This window comes from Panthera leo, chromosome F2 (genome assembly GCF_018350215.1).
Source record: "Panthera leo isolate Ple1 chromosome F2, P.leo_Ple1_pat1.1, whole genome shotgun sequence".
Lineage (NCBI taxonomy): Eukaryota > Metazoa > Chordata > Mammalia > Carnivora > Felidae > Panthera > Panthera leo.
Window position 1 is genome coordinate 63328564 of NC_056695.1, and position 18993 is coordinate 63347556.

General features: G+C 35.0%; 1 protein-coding gene across 7 annotated transcripts in view; it reads right to left on the minus strand.

The window, feature by feature from the left end:
* The window catches only part of TAF2 (TATA-box binding protein associated factor 2), a 155331-nt gene that overhangs the window by 111866 nt on the left and 24472 nt on the right, over nt 1–18993 (minus strand). For all 7 annotated transcript variants that reach the window (XM_042923296.1, XM_042923294.1, XM_042923293.1 and 4 more), the window contains 10 exons: nt 17344–17528; nt 16135–16248; nt 14826–14925; nt 13132–13217; nt 9883–10018; nt 8179–8333; nt 7383–7497; nt 6693–6802; nt 4020–4085; nt 2432–2684 (listed from right to left, as the gene is read on the minus strand). In XM_042923296.1, the coding sequence (XP_042779230.1) occupies nt 2432–2684; nt 4020–4085; nt 6693–6802; nt 7383–7497; nt 8179–8333; nt 9883–10018; nt 13132–13217; nt 14826–14925; nt 16135–16248; nt 17344–17528 (1320 nt within the window). The remainder of the gene's footprint in view (nt 1–2431; nt 2685–4019; nt 4086–6692; nt 6803–7382; nt 7498–8178; nt 8334–9882; nt 10019–13131; nt 13218–14825; nt 14926–16134; nt 16249–17343; nt 17529–18993) is intronic.

Here is an 18993-nt window from a genome sequence, read left to right on the forward strand (position 1 = left end):
CACCCCCCATCAACCCTCAGTTTGTTCTCAGTTTTTAACAGTCTCTTATGCTTTGGCTCTCTCCCACTCTAACCTCTTTTTTTTTTTTTTCCTTCCCCTCCCCCATGGGTTCCTGTTACGTTTCTCAGGATCCACATAAGAGTGAAACCATATGGTATCTGTCTTTCTCTGTATGGCTTATTTCACTTAGCATCACACTCTCCAGTTCCATCCACGTTGCTACAAAAGGCCATATTTCATTTTTTCTCATTGCCACGTAGTATTCCATTGTGTATATAAACCACAATTTCTTTATCCATTCATCAGTTGATGGACATTTAGGCTCTTTCCATACTTTGGCTATTGTTGAGAGTGCTGCTATAAACATTGGGGTACAAGTGCCCCTATGCATCAGTACTCCTGTATCCCTTGGATAAATTCCTAGCAGTGCTATTGCTGGGTCATAGGGTAGGTCTATTTTTAAGTTTCTGAGGAACCTCCACACTGCTCTCCAGAGCGGCTGCACCAATTTGCATTCCCACCAACAGTGCAAGAGGGTTCCCGTTTCTCCACATCCTCACCAGCATCTATAGTCTCCTGATTTGTTCATTTTGGCCACTCTGACTGGCGTGAGGTGATATCTGAGTGTGGTTTTGATTTGTATTTCCCTGATGAGGAGCGACGTTGAACACCTTTTCATGTGCCTGTTGGCCATCCGGATGTCTTCTTTAGAGAAGTGTCTATTCATGTTTTCTGCCCATTTCTTTCACTGGGTTATTTGTTTTTCGGGTGTGGAGTTTGGTGAGCTCTTTATAGATTTTGGATACTAGCCCTTTGTCTGATATGTCATTTGCAAATATCGTTTCCCATTCCGTTGGTTGCCTTTTAGTTTTGTTGGTTGTTTCCTTTGCTGTGCAGAAGCTTTTTATCTTCATAAGGTCCCAGTAATTCACTTTTGCTTTTAATTCCCTTGCCTTTGGGGATGTGTTGAGTAAGAGATTGCTACGGCTGAGGTCAGAGAGGTCTTTTCCTGCTTTCTCCTCTAAGGTTTTGATGGTTTCCTGTCTCACATTCAGGTCCTTTATCCATTTTGAGTTTATTTTTGTGAATGGTGTGAGAAAGTGGTCTAGTTTCAACCTTCTGCATGTTGCTGTCCAGTTCTCCCAGCACCATTTGTTAAAGAGACTGTCTTTTTTCCATTGGATGTTCTTTCCTGCTTTGTCAAAGATGAGTTGGCCATACGTTTGTGGGTCTATTTCTGGGGTTTCTATTCTATTCCATTGGTCTGTGTGTCTGTTTTTGTGCCAAGGAGCATTCTTTTATGTTTTAAGAAAATACATTTGCAAATGGCTTCTAGTCTGAATAAGTTGTCTTTGTCCACTTAGGCAAATATAATTCTAACATTTTAAATCTACCATATAAAATCATCACCAAGGATTTTAAATAAGGTTTTAAAATCTAACCTAATTGAAAAATAAGCCAATAACAGTGATAACATTTAAAGTCTGCAAGAATGCTTTCCAAAAACCATATCTTATTGAAACTTTTAGTGTATATAAAAATCATGTCTGAAAAGAATGGATTTATAATTAACTTTAAAGAGTCTATAACTTCATGGATCTGCTAAGAATTTAGCACAGAAGAGTCACAAAGATCTTTATAGAAGCAATGAAATTATATCAAAGAATATCATGTTTGTCCTCACATATCTGAGTAGAATGTAGGAATGCAACTACCCAACAATTCTCACTAAAAATAAAATGAATCTAAACCATTTACAATCTTCTGAGATGTTGGACAAATGGATTCAGCAGTGAGGAAGAAGAGTCACTTATGGGAACGAACCTATCATCAAGATGTTTTTTAAATACCTGGAACCCAGTATTTGTGGCCAAATTGTTGTCTGCATTTTTCTGGTTTTCATTTGTTCTACCTTCAGTTTTTTTGCATCTAAGGAAAAATATTTAGTTTTCTTAAGAAATTAACTTTTCTAGCATGTGAAATTATAGGACCTATCATTCTAAATTATGTATCACTAATATTGATTACTAAGCCCACACCATGAAATAGTCACCACCACGGGATAGTTAAGATGAACTGACTTCCTGTACTATAATGTAAAACATCAAACTAAGGAATTGCTCGCCAATTACATTCTTCGCTACAACGATGTGGTTGGCAATTCAATAAAATGGTAAAAAATTCTCTTTGGTTTTAAAATCTTACTTTCAGTTTGGCAATTATGAACTTTTAATGCATTATCCATGCTCAGGTCAAAACATGTTTCCTTCACATCAGTCTTATTACACATATTTGGCAAAAAGCTTTCAAGGGAATTGCTACCAAGTAAAATTAAAGACTATGGTAAATTTTAATTTATTTTCAGCTTTTGTTGTTGTTGTTTTAATATGTAGTAGTCATCCTGTTTTCTTTCCACCATATGTCATCTCACCTTTGCAAGGCAGAAGCAAGCTGACATTCTCACTCGGTAGAAACACTGCTCTTGTTCTAGTATGTCAGTGAGAGCGAGGCGAGATGCTGGCGTAGGGAATTTTTCCAAGGCCAGAATGGACTCTTGCTGTGCAACAACATCTCTTTCATAGCGGAGCTGATACTGCCACATAAAATCAGCTTGCTCAAACTCAACTTTCCTCAGCACTGACATATCTGGGTCTATCCTTATCCACAGCAAAGGGGAATCAGCACTGAAAGAAAATACAATTTTCTTTTTAATTTTTTTTCAATTTTATATATTTATAAAGTGAAAACAAAGCATTTGTTAAACAGATCCTCTTCTATACATGAAACATGCAAGACTGCCTGAAGTTTTACTCTATTCATTTTTTTTAAATCACACTGACAACATTCTCATTATGTTTAATGTATTTCAATTTTCTCACAGTGGCTAACCTTTATCAATCTTGCTTAAACGATACTCAAGGATATGAAGATAGCTGTCACAAAGAAATTCCATCTGAAAATGCTAATTTGGGGATTCTGACTTGTGATTATGTGATGTGAAAAAAAATCTCTTCATTTTACTGCCTAATAGACTGTGGCTGTAAATGCCACCTTTTCTTGGAAATCAATCTATGACAAAGAAATGAACTTATTTAACCAAATTAACTTGTTTAACTGATTTTTAACATTTTTTTTAAATGTTAGATTCATGATCTTCATTTTCAAACAGCATGTTCTGAAATCACAGATCAAAGGCATATCATGAATTTATCCTCTAGTACTCTAGTACCTCTCAAAGTAACAAGCACAGTTTTAAAAATCTAGTCTGTGCCAACAATTTCATCAAAAGAACAGCACCTGAAATACTACTTTAATTCACCAAATACCAGTGGGTGCTTACTACAGGCAAGGCACTTGATATGGAAAAAGCACATAACTGATATATAAACAGCAATAATACTTGGCAACAAAGTTGGTAAATAATTAGATTTTTTTTTAATAATTAGATATTTTATACAAAACACACAGGCATAATATGGATGAGCAAAATGAGGTTTGAGCTACATTATATTTCTGTCAATTAATAAACATTACCACATAAAATTTAGAACAGCAATATTTAAATTGTATTTTGAAATCACAGGGAGCCTCAAAGTGCCCTGAAGCCTTGTCTAAAGACAAAAAGAATCTCTATCACCTGACAGCTCACTAGAAATGCCAACTATCAGGACCCACTAGTGAAGTACTGGATCAAAAACTGCATTGTGAGAAGATCCCCAAGTGACTGACATGCACATCAGAGTTTGAGAAACACTGCTCTAGAGGGCACCAGTGGAGCAAGGAAACTGCCCACCCCATAACCATCCTGTAGTTCCTCTTAGTTTCGCCTGGGCCAGGCGAAATTGACTTCTCACTCTTTGGTTAATGACGATTTTATGTAAGATTTTATTTAAACAATGTTTCTATGGCCTTTCACAAGTTTTGAAAGCACTGATTTCAACACATTTATATACCTTTAGATGTGCACAACAAGATAAATGAGAATGCACAAAATATATCCCTAAACTCAAGTAACTTACTCCATCGCAGAAAGATCCATGTCAACTTCTTCTCCATTCATCAGTGGAATTTTTTTCTTCTTATTCCTACATTTAGGGAAAAGTAAGTTTACAAATGCACATTTCCAAATTGAAAGGAGATACAGAACAGCTGAAATTCAAATTGAAAACTGCAAGCAACGTTGTAAGATAGCTTGAGGAAGAAAGGATAGTGAGTGTAATGGAATTTAAACACACAAAAAAGTCTATAGTATTTAAGCTGAAGGGAATGAAGCCAATGACACTGAAATGTCTTCCCGATCAAAGTTTAACAAAAAGCAAAAATGTGTAACTAAATGTCAGGTTAAAGCATATATATATATACTTCCAAGAACTGGTAAGTTGTTTTATACAGAAAAACAGATCAACAAAGAAATCCCCTAAAGTCCCCTACTACTATTATTGTATTATTATCAATGAGTTTATGTTTGTTATTAATTGTTTTATGTATTTGGGTGCTTCCAAGTTGAGGGCACAAATATTTGCAATTGTTAGATCTTTTTGATGGATAGATCCCTTAATTATGATATAATGCCCTTCTTCATCTCTTGTTACAATCTCTGTTTTAAAATTTAGTTTGTGTGATAGGAGTCTGGCTACTCTGGCTTTCTTTTAACAACCATTAGCATGATAGATGGTTCTCCATCCCCTCAATTTCAATCTGCAGGTGTCTTTAGGTCTACAATGAATCTCTCATAAGCAGAGATGGACCTAGTTTTTTTTGTTGTTGTTGCTGTTTTAATCCATTCTGATACCCTATGTCTTCTGGTTGGAGCATTTACTTTATACAAAAGTGAAAAAATAACCAGGCCTGAAATGAGACATGAACAATTGTGAATATGTCCTCTAAGTGCAAGGTGTTGTCCTGTAAGAAATGAAATATGTGATTAACTATAAAACATCCTAATAGTATTAATTAATATGTACAACTAACTAATATGAGTAAGATTTAGGGTAAGTCAAAACAAAAGCAACTGCTTCCATTCAGATTACTCTTGAATCATAAAATCTACTGGTTATACACTAAAAACTTGGGTGAAGACAAATTAACAGAGAACAGTCTTCCTGTGTTCCTCATACCAAAGAACACCCAAAAAACATACTGTTACTATAGAGAAAAAAACCTGAGGAAATGTTATGAAAAGGGTAGCAATCAGATGTTCCCAATTTCCAAGACAAGACAAAAGGAAAAGGGAATTTCAGTCTGAACCTAGAATTTTCAGAGGAAAAATGGTTCCAGGGAGATTTCAGAATCAACTGACATCCTCATTTGTCTGAGGTGACCTAAATGTAGTCATCGTGAGTGTAAGACTTCTGTTCCTAAAGTTTTGAGATTACTATACATTCCTCCAGGAAAGCACAAAAATGCTCCCATCTTTCACTATTCAGAATACATGCTAATTAATGGCTGAGTTAAAAAAGAATGGTAAAGAAAAAAACGTATTAAATAAAAGACAAATGGTTGAACATTTTCACTGACAATGTACGTTTTTAAAAGACATCAAGAATGTTCTCTATGAGACGCCTGGCTAGTTCAGTTGGAAAAGCATGTGACTCTGGGTCTCAGGGCTGTGAGTTCGAGCCCCATGTTGGGTGTAGGATTACTTAAAATAAATAAATAAAGGGGGGCCTGGATGGCTCAGTCAGAGGAGCATGCGACTCGATCTTGGGGTTGTGAGTTTGAGCCCCATATTGGTTACAGAGATTACTGAAATAAGCAAAACAAAACAAAACGAAATGTTCTGTAAGGGCATGGTGATATAGAGAAAAGGGAGAAAGACACAGTAAAGAAAACGCAGGGGCTTTCTGTGACATATGTATTCAGCTCTTTCCTTTATACTCAGTAATCATTTCCCCAATATTTACTATAGATATTAATCCAATGAGACTAATAATAAACCTAAGTGGGATGCCTGGGTTGGCTCAGTCAGTTGAGCATTTGACTCTTGATTTACACTGAGATGATGATCCAGGGTTGTAGGATCGAGCCCTGTGTGGGGCTCCGTGCCGAGGGTGGAGCCTGCTTAAGATACTGTCTCTCTCCCTCTGCCCCTCTCTCCTGCTTACACTCTCTGGTTCTCTAAAAAAAGAAAGAAGAATAAACCTAAGCAACTTGCCTTGAATTTTTCCTGGCTCCAAAACACCAAACTACTTCCCCCTGTCCCTACAAAATAAGGATTCTTAAACTTAAATTTTCAAATTACTTAATTCTAAGGATAAAAATGTTGTCAAGAACAGAAAGCAAATAAGGGGCACCTAGGTGGCTCAGTTGGTTAAGTGTCCAGCTCTTGATTTCGGGTATCCGGCTCTTGATTTCAACTCAGTTCATGATCTCATAGCTTGTGGGTCTGAGCCCTGCTTTGGGCTCTGCACTGACAGTGCGGAACCTGCTTGGGATTCTCTTTCTCTCCTCTCTCTGCTCCTCCCGCTCTCAAAATAAACTTAAAAATAAACTTAAAAACAAACCAAAAAAACAAAGAGCAAATAAAAAATGTTTGGTAAAACCAACTTGAATGGAAGAAAAAAAGATACCAGATAACATGTTCTCTACTTCAAAATTTAGGTATACATTAGGATTTCTATTTTGGCATTTTAATCTGTGAGACTTATAGTTTAATTATCAACTTCAGTTTACAGTTATGATTCAATGCCTACCTTCTGCTTTTGGAATGACAGGGTATATCATGTTTAAGGCTGTTTTCTTCAATTTGCAACGTATGATTGAAGGATCCATCTAATTCCTGCACTGTCACTTTAAGTGGTCCCTTTAAAAAGAAACACACTGTTCAAAGATAATGCTCGGATAACACCAATATGTATTCTTATATGTACAGGTATTTTTATCAAGATATAAGATAATACTATACAAGATGTGTATCTGGAGACACAAAAAGGTAGTCAGTGCCAAAAGAGGGGAGAACTGGAATAATCTGTGTTCCCTGAAATTTTCATCTGTAACCTCTTCACTGACCCATCACTAACACTTGGTATTTTCTCAACTTCAATCTTTGCGAACAAAATCTCATTATGAAACTTCTAAGCAGCTTCCCACCCATAAGCCCGTCCTATACTGAAACTGAGAAGAAAGTAATGCAGGTCATCTTGGAAAAATTCTTACTTTTTAAATAAATTTTTTTATACATTTATTTATTTTTGATAGACAGAGACGGAGCACAAGTGGGGGAGGGGCAGAGAGAGAAGGAGACACAGAATCCAAAGCAGGCTCCAGGCTCCGAGCTGTCAGCACAGAGCCCGACGCAAGGCTCGAACTCACAAACCGCGAGATCATGACCTGAGCCAAAGTCAGATGCTTAACCGACTGAGCCACCCAGGTGCCCCTCTTACCACATATTTCTGAGTTCCAGGAGATGTATAATCCTGTTTTATTTCCAATTCCAAGACATTTCGTTTCCTATTAAATGCAAAACTTCCATAAAATTTTACCACTCCACTTTGGTCTCTGAAGAAATGTAAAGGAATTTTTGCATATTAAAATGAATATGTACTAAACACAATGAATGACTTGTTACAGTAGGTAGTAATTTTCAAATGCATTCTTACCAGTTCAAAGCTTGAGAGCACACTTCACTGTAAACCAGGTGGCAAAGTATTCAAAATTTTTGTGAAAAATGTTTCCCCAGATTTAAACAAAATGTCTGAAACATTAACAAATTTGTGTTTTGAAAGAAGCAAAACCACTCTACTGGGGTTATTAATATAATAGTGCTTTGATACGAAAAAATGTAAAAATTGAGAGTTCCCAGATACCACTCAAGTTGTGCCAAGCTCTAACCACATCTAAGAGTGACCAAACACTACATCTTACAAGTAATCCTTCAGGCCTGTCTGGTGGATTATTTACCTCCCCCACCATCAAGCCTACTGTTGCACTTACACACTAAAAAGTAATTCAAAATATGCCAAATTTTATAAGCGCGCGCGCGCGTGTGTGTGTGTGTATCTCAGTGATCAACAGGCACCTCAGCAAAAATGATTTACTCTTTCTGGTTATTTCTACTACAATTTAGAAGCTCAAATAGTTCTCCTTTGGTCTCCCAAATCTCTTTTTCCTCCTTCCCTCGACACACATAACCGTATTATTCCCTTCCCCTCCTTGTTGAACTGCTACTGAAAAGGATACACCCACTGTTTTATTAAAGGCTGGATGTCTTTGCCAGAGACATTTGAGATGGATTTCAAAAACCCAGATGTGGAAACCAACATCTGACTCCACATATGTGACTGGAACTTCTGCGATGAAGCAGTACTAGCCAAACTTAACAGTTTATTGAAAACCTATAATGATGAAAGCATCGGTTAGTAAGTCTACATAACATAATACCTGTTGCCTTCAATTCTGTACTTCAATACCCACTTTTATTATGACTTTACTATAGTCAATTACAGAAGAGAGTAATTTCATATCTTACTATAACATAAGTAAGTTCCAGTTAAAGACTATTAGCAATAAAAGCATGCAAAGATTTAAACAGCCAGACTATGAAACTATTCTTTAACATAACTCAATTTTAACAACGTCCTGGCCAAATAATGAACACTATTTTTCAGGATTATAGTAACAATAGGTACTACCGATAATTTATTGTACCACGAGCTTTACAAAGACTATAAACATCATATTTAGCAAATTGAGAACATCCATTAAGATTTATACAACTCTACAAGTTTCTTTATGGACCACCTCTCATTAATATTTGTCCACTCTACAGGCAAGGTGAAGGACATAAAAGATTAAAGAAACTTAATTTTAAGGCAAACGTAAAATGCCTTTTAAAAAAAATTACTAAAAAGTTATTTTTCACTCACCTTTAAGAATGTTATCAATGGAAGAAAAATTGCTGAACATTCATAATACATTTGGTTTCTACTACGTCAACCAGTATATCTCAAGTATTTACACCACAACTTGCTTAAAATATATGGCAGAACTTAAGAGCAAAACTCACTATCTTTTAGACGTAGGTTTCCTTTTTTCTCTTGAAAACATTCTAAATGGCACTTCAACCTTAGTAATTTATGTATCTATCTATCTAACACCCATCCATCCATCCATCCATCCATCCATCCATCCAATCATCCATCCATCCATCCATCCATCGATCCAACCAACCAACCAACCAACCAACCAACCAACCAACCAACCATTTGGTAAGCTCCACGCCCAGCACAGAGCCCAACATGGGGCCCAATGCAAGGCTTGTACTTACAACCCTGAGATCAAGACCTGAGCTGAGATCAAGAGTCAGATGCTTAACTGGGGGCACCTAGGTGGCTCAGTTGGTTGGGCATCCAACTCTTGGTTTCAGCTCAGGTCATGATCTCAGGGCTTTGTGAGTTTGAGCCCCACATTGGGCTCTGTGCTGGCGGTGTGGAGCCTGCTTGGAATTCTCTCTCTCACTCTCTTTCTCTGCCCCTCCCCCACTGGTGCTGTCTGTGTCTCAAAATAAATAAGTAAACTTAAAAAAAAAAAAAAAAAAGTCCGACGCTTCACTGACTGAGCCACCCAGGCACCCTTCATCCTTAATATTTTAAATAATGTTGAAAACAAAATCCTATGCATAAATAGGTTTTACCTCCATCCTCACATTCTAATTTTATAACCACAATAATTCAGCACTAAGTGGTTAAAATACTGATACTCATTCTACATCTGAGGAAATGCAAACAAAAAGCACAGATTACTTAGTAAGCAGACAGCTAATTAGTAACAGAATTCTTGCTATAACCCCAGATGCCCTGATTCCTATTCTACAGAATAGTATTCAGATTATCACATATAGAACACATCTTTCTTTACAGTTAAATCCTTAACTTTAACACTTACTTGTAGCATGAATTCCATACTGATCCTATTTTCAATCAATCTCATCACAAGGTGAGCTTTACACTGAAACATAGTGTAGTATTCCCAGGAAAGTGTATGTGGATGCTTTATCGAAAAGTGTAGATGAGATGCTGGACTAAAAACATAAACAGATTTACTTAATAAAACAAATTTTAATATTAAATATACAATAAATTTCATGATCACATCAAGATAATAAATCAAAAACCTCATGGGAATGACTCAGTAATTTCCTTAGCATGACAGCAACACAACTGGGAAACTTCTAAAAATAAACTTAACTGGAAGAAAATTATGAAGTTGCATGAAAAAACATAAAGGAAAATCTGAATAAAAACACATGCCACACTTCTAGATTGGAAGACACAACAGTATAAATATCTCAACACTCCCCAAATTCATCCTTATAATCAATGTAATTCTAATATCCCAAGGTTAAACCATACACACACACAAAAAAAAATTCAAGATGGATTACACATATCAAAAACAATTATAAGAGTACTGGAGTAAGAAAAAAAAAATTCTTGTCATATTTCTAGAGTGGGAAAAATCTTCCTAAAAATATATAAAATCTTGAGGACAAAGACCAGACTACGTAAAAATTTTACATTCTGAAATGATAAAGAGATCATCAGTAAATTAAAAGAAAGGTACAGTCTAGGGGCACCTGGGTGGCTCATCAGTTAAGCATCCAAATCTTGATTTTCACTCAGGGCATGAACTCACAGTTTGTAGATTTGAGCCCAGCATCCAGCTCCACACTGACAGTGCCCGTCCCCACCCTCTCCCATGTGTGCTCACTCTCTCTCTCTCAAAATAAATAGAAATAAAAATAAAAGGTACAGTCTAATGAAAAAAATTTATGACATATATGGACATTTAAGATGCTTAAAATTTTCCACTATTTTAAATAATGCTGTAGTGAATACCTTTTTATACATATGCATGTATTTCTGAGTGGCAAATGTAGAAAGTAGAGGTTTTTTTTGACAGAGAGACAGAGAGGGCACAAGTGAGTGAGGGGTGGGGAAGACAGAAGGAGGGCTCACCCGAAGCAGGGCTCATGCTCACCCAAAGTGGGGCTCGAGCTCACCCGATGAGGGACTCAAACTCACAAACCGTGAGATCATGACCTGAACCGAAGTCAGATGCTTATCTGACTGAGCCACCCAGGCACCCTAGAAAGTAGAATTTCTATATGACAACATAGCTAGAAGCACAACTATTGAATCTAAAAATTATCTATTTAAAAAATTTGATTGGTACCAACAAATTACCCTTCAAAATCCAAATTACACTCTCACGATCAATGTGTCAGAGTAGTCATTACATTTCCTTAAAAACATGACATATTGAAATTTAAAATACTTGTCATTTTGATATTTACTCAATAATATGTATATGATCAAACTACATTTTGTAATGTCACATATAAATAAAGGCACACACACACACACACACACAAAGGCCTGGAAGCAATATACCAAATTTATAATCATCGTTATCTCCAGAAAGAGGAATGAGTGGGCGGGAGGTATATTGCTTCCAGACTTTTTTTTTGCCTTTAAAAAGTAAACATACAAGAGCTAAGTAAATGGGCAGAACCAAAGCAAAAGCATTTCATGTAAATAATACTTATACACAATGGTAATGCTCTAATTATGTGCTGGGAAACTGCCATATAGCAGGGAGTCAGGAGAAGAAAGTGAAAGACACTAACATTTATGAAGCTTTTATCTCAAGTAATTCTCACAGCCAACCTGGTTAAGATGGACTATCACTGTCATTTTACACATTAAAACACACATCCAGAAAGGTGTGTGATCATAAAAATAATGATAAAAATCCAAGTTTATCTAACCAAATGTCTAAGCTTTCCCACGAACTTAATCTTAATCTACAACAAAAAAAAGGCTACTGGTTATACAACTTCAGGTTTCATAACCTTTATGGTGCTTTTAGACACTTGGGCAGTCTGGTTAATCCTATGGGCCCCTTTCGAGAAACTGCTTTCACATGCACAAAATAAAACATATAGGGGCGCCTGGGTGGCTCAGTCGGTTAAGCGTCCGACTTCAGCTCAGGTCACGATCTCACGGTCCGTGAGGTCGAGCCCCGCATCGGGCTCTGGGCTGATGGCTCAGAGCCTGGAGCCTGCTTCCGATTCTGTGTCTCACTCTCTCTCTGCCCCTCCCCCATTCATGCTCTGTCTCTCTCTGTCTCAAAAATAAATAAACGTTAAAAAAAATTTAAAAAATAATAATAAAAAAAATATAGTATTACAAAGAAAACCAATTATAATGAAATACAGTTATAAAAATAGTAAAACATTATTATAAACCAATATATACATGCCAGTTTATTAATGCATTAAATAAGATCTAGCAGTGGTCTATTATAGTAATTTTGAGGTGGTGATAATCAGTGCAGAGTATTTCAAAATATCTGCTAACAATTATAATGTGACAGGAAAAGATCTATGATTTCTACTGTTTCTTTTTTTTAACGATTACTACCATTGACAGTCACAGCATTGTCTGTTGCCTACATTCATAATTAAAGAAAACATAAAATTTCATCTAATGGCTAGTGAAAATACAAAAAAAAAAAAAATTCCATCCAATTCAATCCACATTCCCTTAGGGAATCACTAGAACAAACAAGATTGCCTGCTAGTACCATTATTTTGCTGTAAGTGGGTCTCTTCTTTACAGAGACTTTTTACACAACAGAAAGAAAGGGAGAAAAAGAAGGGAAGGAAGGTCAAGAGGGAGGGAAGTAAAAGGAAAGGAGAGAAAAAGCAAAGAGTACATAAGTGTCTAGGTAGGTGACCACTCAGATAAATAAGGAGGATGTCCTGATGTTAAAATTATCTACGTAGACATAAAAAAAAAAAATAATCTGTGGTCTATAAGCAAAATACTTGTTTCCATTATTTTTAAACTTTTCTGAGAGCAATGCGATATAGTAGCATTAGGAAATTAACATGGAAAAGAGAAGTCTTATATACTTTAAGAGTCTTTCTTTAATGTTAAAATCCACATATAGCCACCACATCAGTGAAAACAGTCAAGTAAGGAAAGGAGTAATCAGAGTATTACCAGTGTTTTTGACTTTGATATTATTACATGATATTATTTTGGCCTGTGTGGGCCTTAATACACTTCCCAAGTTATAAACCCATAACAGAAGGTTTATAATATCACCTCTGAACAACAAACATACTTATCCTTCTCTTTTCCTCCACCAAATATGGGATGTAATAAAACTCCACCAGTTTTTAATTCATACGCCACTATTTTGTCTAGCTCCTAAAAAAGATAAAAATAGGAGTCAGTGAAAAATTCTTTACATATAAAATTTTACAACTGAACTGTGATTTCTCATTTCCTGGAATCAAAATGTAAATTTCTTAAAATAAATTAAATGTATTTGTAAAGTAGTTTATGTTCTTATAAACAAAGCAGACTACACAGCTGGCTCAATAAGAGAGCCAAAAAGCCTTCTCTACTTTGTGACTTCAGGGCTGGCCGGTAGCCTGGCATTTTTTCCTAATGGCTCTTCCCAACCTCTCTGACCTGTGTTCCAAGTTCATTTGTATATTCTCTGTATTTTGTTTCTGGTGAGGATTTAGGCAAGTAAAAAGAAATGGAGATAAAATTTATGTCAGGTATCTACCATTTTAAAACTTCTCCATCTTCTCTAATATGACACAGATCAAAGTGAAAAAAAATAGTTTAAGTGAAAAAAAAAAAGACAACAGAACTGTTAGAACTCAAGACTAGGGTAAATAATATATAAGCAGTATTACAGAGGTGGTAAAAATCATAGTGAAGTGGTTAAAAGCCAGGTATGAATCCTGGCTCTACTACTCACTAGCTGTGTAACTTTGGCCAAATAATTTAACCTGTCTGTGCCTCAGTTTCCACATCTGTAAAATGGAGGTAATAACAGGGTAGTTTGGAAGATTAACATAGCTAATATATAAAACGTTTATAATAGTTCCTGAAACACTGTAAATGCTATACATTATTTTTTTTTCTTCATTAATAGGTTTTGAAATGAAGAATGGACTCTTCCAGTTTAGATGTATGAATTCTTTTATAGTTCCAGATACTTGAAATCCTTTGCAATTACCTTTTGGCTTACTTGAGTCTAGGTTTGGATGATGGAGATACATAAAATGACAAAAGGGAAAGATGGAGGGGTCTATTTCATAAAGATATTAAGGGCTGAAATTTTTTCCACCTGAGAAAAAAGGAGCTAAGTACAAAATGAGTAAAATGTATATACATATGAACAGAATGGGCTAGGCAAAATACAGTTGATTTTTTTTCTTTTTGGCCAAATCTTTAAATAATAGAAAAAAGATGTGTCAATGACAGAGAATATAAATGCACTGAAAGACCAGCCAGCATATAATAAGCACTTACTATGTACAAGACACCATGTACATTACATGTATGGTATCTCACAATCCCCATCTACTCCCCTTATAAGGATGAGACTTAGATTAACCAAAGTCACAAAGCTTATAAATGTATGAGGCAGACCGAAAAGCAATCTCAGAATCTGCGCTCTAACTCTAAATAAATTTAGGAAGCATAGGGTTATATTACAAATGGCTACTATGAGGAGCTTGGATGTATCTAATGACTAATCTGATGTAAAGGAGTTTAAATACTCTCCTGTTTAGCAAAAAATTCTTTAGAAGTCAACACTAACACTGGAACTAGATAAAATAGACCATTAGTCTTTCTTAGTACAGTAATTTTCATTTTGCTGGGAAAAATCAGGCACTTTCCAATGACAGTACTTTACAATTATTAAAAGTAAAGGACAAGTGACTTGTAAATCAGGAGAACATTAACATGTCTTGTTGACTTCTAAATGGGTAATGGATCAGGCATTTTTTTTACCTCTTTAATCCAGTGGCGGTATTCATTAACACCAAAAGTTTTTTTCATCCAAAGTCCATAAATATAGCCAGAAATTCCCTTCAGTACCCATTCATCAGACCTAAGCAAAAAGTCAAAATATATTCTTTTAGTCATAAAAATTTCTCAGATAAGGCCAAATAACAGAACAAGTTATAGTGTGTATTTTTATGCCTTTTAAAAAAATTAAAATAAAAATGAAAAGAAAAATTTAATAACAAGATATTTGGTTTACCCACTTCCTCCCACCGAATTCTACTTATCCATTCATTACACTTTACTCACATCTGACTTCATCTTTAATTAGGTGACTGCTTTACAGTCTTATTTCAAGTAATGTACCCATGTCTGTGCTCTGCTTCCCTCTTGGCCAATACTTCTGCCTCCAAAGAAGTAATTGCCCAAAGCTGGGACTGTACTGCTCAACTCTTAAAGTCCACATTTGCTAACCCTATGCATAATTATCAGTAGGATTCCAAGATCTAAAGTTTAATACTTAATTTATTCCTTGGTTTCTCAATAGGAAAGGCAATTAACACCATCCATTCATCTTTCATTCATATCCATTCATTCATTCATCCATTCATTCATTCAATCATTTTGCCTACCATGTTCCAGGCAGTGTTATTCATTGAAACTATGTAATTTTAGAAAAATTACAAATCAAGAGGTCTTACCCTCTGCCCTTTCCCTGTCAACAAGTATATTCGTGCACTACGTATAGCAGAGAACAATCACAAAAATTAATTATAATCTTACGGGAGTTTCATGTATTTCTCCAAATTCACCTCAAGTTAATCAAAAAGAAAATAAAGTGTTCTTATCTCTTACTCCTTTCAAGTGTATTAGTACAAAGTTAAACACTAACAGGAAAATCCCTACATCATTATCACTATTGTAGAGAACTGTTATTTTCCCTTATACATGATGTTTAACATTACTAATTACACTCAACATGGACATTAGAGTTCCAACGATAGTTTTGTGTACATTCAAGGTCTTTTTTCTACAGTACTCATTCAGTTTCCTAAGAAATTACTGTTTTCAAAATTCTTTTAAAAATTGTAGAACTATATTGAATTGATAGCCAAAAATTTAGGATGAAATTTACACTAATTATTTTTTCCTGAATATATATATATATGTATGTATACGTATATATACATATATGTACATATATATACATATATATACATATATATATATACATATAGAAAAGAAAATGCAGAAAAAGAAAACAAACTTTCCCAATTCCTTTTCTCAGTAGTTGTTAAACTATGAAATTACTCACCAAGACATTCTGGATATGAAACATCCAAAAAACTGCTGGGCCAAGGACTGGGCTAAACACCTTCTAGTCAAAGGTGTCTCATCTATAATCATGGCACTATGTAAAAGATTTGTGCTGGAATTTAAAAGAGACAGCTAATTATAACCAAGAAAGAAACATGATTCAGTCAAAATAAAATAATCACACTTTTAAAATAAGAAAATTCAAGTTAGACATAAAAAAACAGATTACGCTTCCAAAAGCTATCACATCTTTTTAAAATTCAGCTGAAATCCATAATCTTAATTAACTTTTGCCTAAAGCAAGGACTGCATTGTTTCCCATTCATTTCTGTGAAAAAATATAAATACCATTTTCTGGGAGAAGGGGAAATTATCATTAGCCAGAAATGGATATGTTCATCAGAAACTGATTCTCCTATGAAGGGCTCTTCTAAATTCAAAAACCTTTTCCCAATAATAACTATTAATTTTTTTTAAGTAAGCTCTACACCCAACATGGGGCTTAAACTCACAAGTCAAGATCAAGAGTCACATGCTCTACTGACTGAGCCAGGCAGGCACTCCTATTAATTTTTTGTGCTCCATTGTTTACTTTCAAATACACTGACCTATAAGATCTTTCTAACACACTCCAGAGAATACAGGGGCCGTATTATTACTGCCATTTTACAGAAGAGAAAATTTAGGCCCAGAAAGGGTAAAATCATTGAATTTAAGATATAATATTTATAAATCTAGAACCTTCCAAAAAAAAGAAAAAAGAAAAAAAAAAGAAAGGATAAAGTGAAGACGGGTATAAGAACAAAATTAAGTTTTCTCTCTTTTTTAATTAGCAAAGACATTTCTGTCAACATCAGTAAATTTTTTAAATGATGCTAGGAAAAATAACCCCATTAGACATCCATTATATAACTTGTATGATTTTTTTTTTTACATGCATAGGCAAAGGGACTAAAAAAAAATCTATGAAACATTACTATCAGCTATATCTGGATGAAAATAATAGAAGTCTTTTGGGTTATTTTGAAATTTTCCTTTGTATGCTTTTCTACATTTTGAATTTTAAAACCATTCGATTTTCTATAAAACCAACCATATTTAAAAGAAAAAAGTTTGAAACATATCTTAAAGTTGATCTGTCAACAGGGTAGCCTGTCTTCACATCATTACCCTCATTTGGGCATTTCAAATCTTAAGAAATACCAACCTAAATATACTCATGGAAGCATAAGCAGCCACTTCAACATAAGCCTCATCGATGAATACTGTCTTAAAACAGGAGTATGGGTATCGACATGTAAGAATTTCTTCATAAAACTCAAAAACTTCATGAAGATATGACGTAGTATGTTTAAGCAGTGGAAGAAGTTGAGGTAAACAAAAATGAGTAACCTGAAAATAAAAAGCAGGGAAGACTGATCATTAAATGAAAGTTTAATTTTAATATTTTAAATTTCCCAAATGTCCCAATTGTAAGGGAAACTTCACATTAATATAAATCTTAACAAATTCAAGGCAATGAGAGAAAATGCTAGTATGAAATTAATAATTACTTTTACTGTTTACAAAATATTCATTGTACTTGAAAACTAAAATCATGATGGATTATAAGTCTGTGAAATGCTTAGATTCAAAGAAAATACAACTTTGGTTCCAAATTAAAATTTCTTCTGCATAACCACACAAAACAAGAAAGATTTAAACTTCCATAGCTTATTGCAAATCCACCTTTGATTCATAAATATCTAACCTAGTGAATATCGCACTTATCATAGTACTATTTTAATAATTAATAGTTAATATTAATCATACTACCTTCATTACATATAAAGAGCAGTTCCAGTATACTCCTAATATCTCAACCACATATTGAAAACTAAAGGGAAGCTTACTGGTAGTTAAGAGATGCGAAATACCAGCAATGGAAATTGTAATTCTGATCTCCTTACTATGTCACATCCCACCTTGGATATGGCCACTTGAATATCATATACCATCTCATCCCATACTATGATTCTGTGCCAAATAAATGGCATCAACAATGACAGAGATCACTCTGATTAGAATGACTTAGCAAAGTTTTATGCTGGAGATTAAATCTGAGCTAATCTTTTTGGATTGGACAAAAGTTTGATAGGAATGAAAAGGTCAAGTAGACATCTCAAAGTCAAAGAAAGAAATATGGTATGGTCAGGAAAATCTACAGAACTATATTGAATATAACAAACAAATAGGAAAGTAATGAGAAAAAAGCTAGAAAGGAAAATTAGGGTCAAATTCTAGAAGATACTGAAAGTCATACTAAAGATTTTTTTTTTTTTACTTAAAAAAATTTTTTTTTAACATTTGTTTATTTTTGAGAGAGACAGAGTGCAAGCTGGGGAGGGGCAGAGAGAAAGGGAGACACAGAATCCGAAGCAGGCTCCGGACTCCAAGCTTTCAGCACAGGGACTGACACAGGACTCAAACTCATGAACCGTGAGATTGTGACCTGAGCCCAAGTCGGCTGCTTAACTAACTAAGTCACCCAGGCCAGCTACCCTTTTTTATAATGTGTATTTATTTATTTGGATTGAGAGAAAAAATGCCCATGGGGAGGGGCAGAGACAGAATCCCAAACAGGTTCCACACCGACAGTGCAGAGCCCAACACAGGGCTTAACTCATAAACTGCGAGATCATGACCTCAGCCTAAATCAGGAGTTGGGACACTTAACCGAATGAGTCACCCAAGCACCCCTAAAGAGTTGACTGTTGTAGGAATGTGGAGGCAAGGAAAGTTTTTAATGTATGATAAAAATTATTCTAACAGCATTAGAACAGATAGACACTAACATACCTGAGTACTGAACATCTAT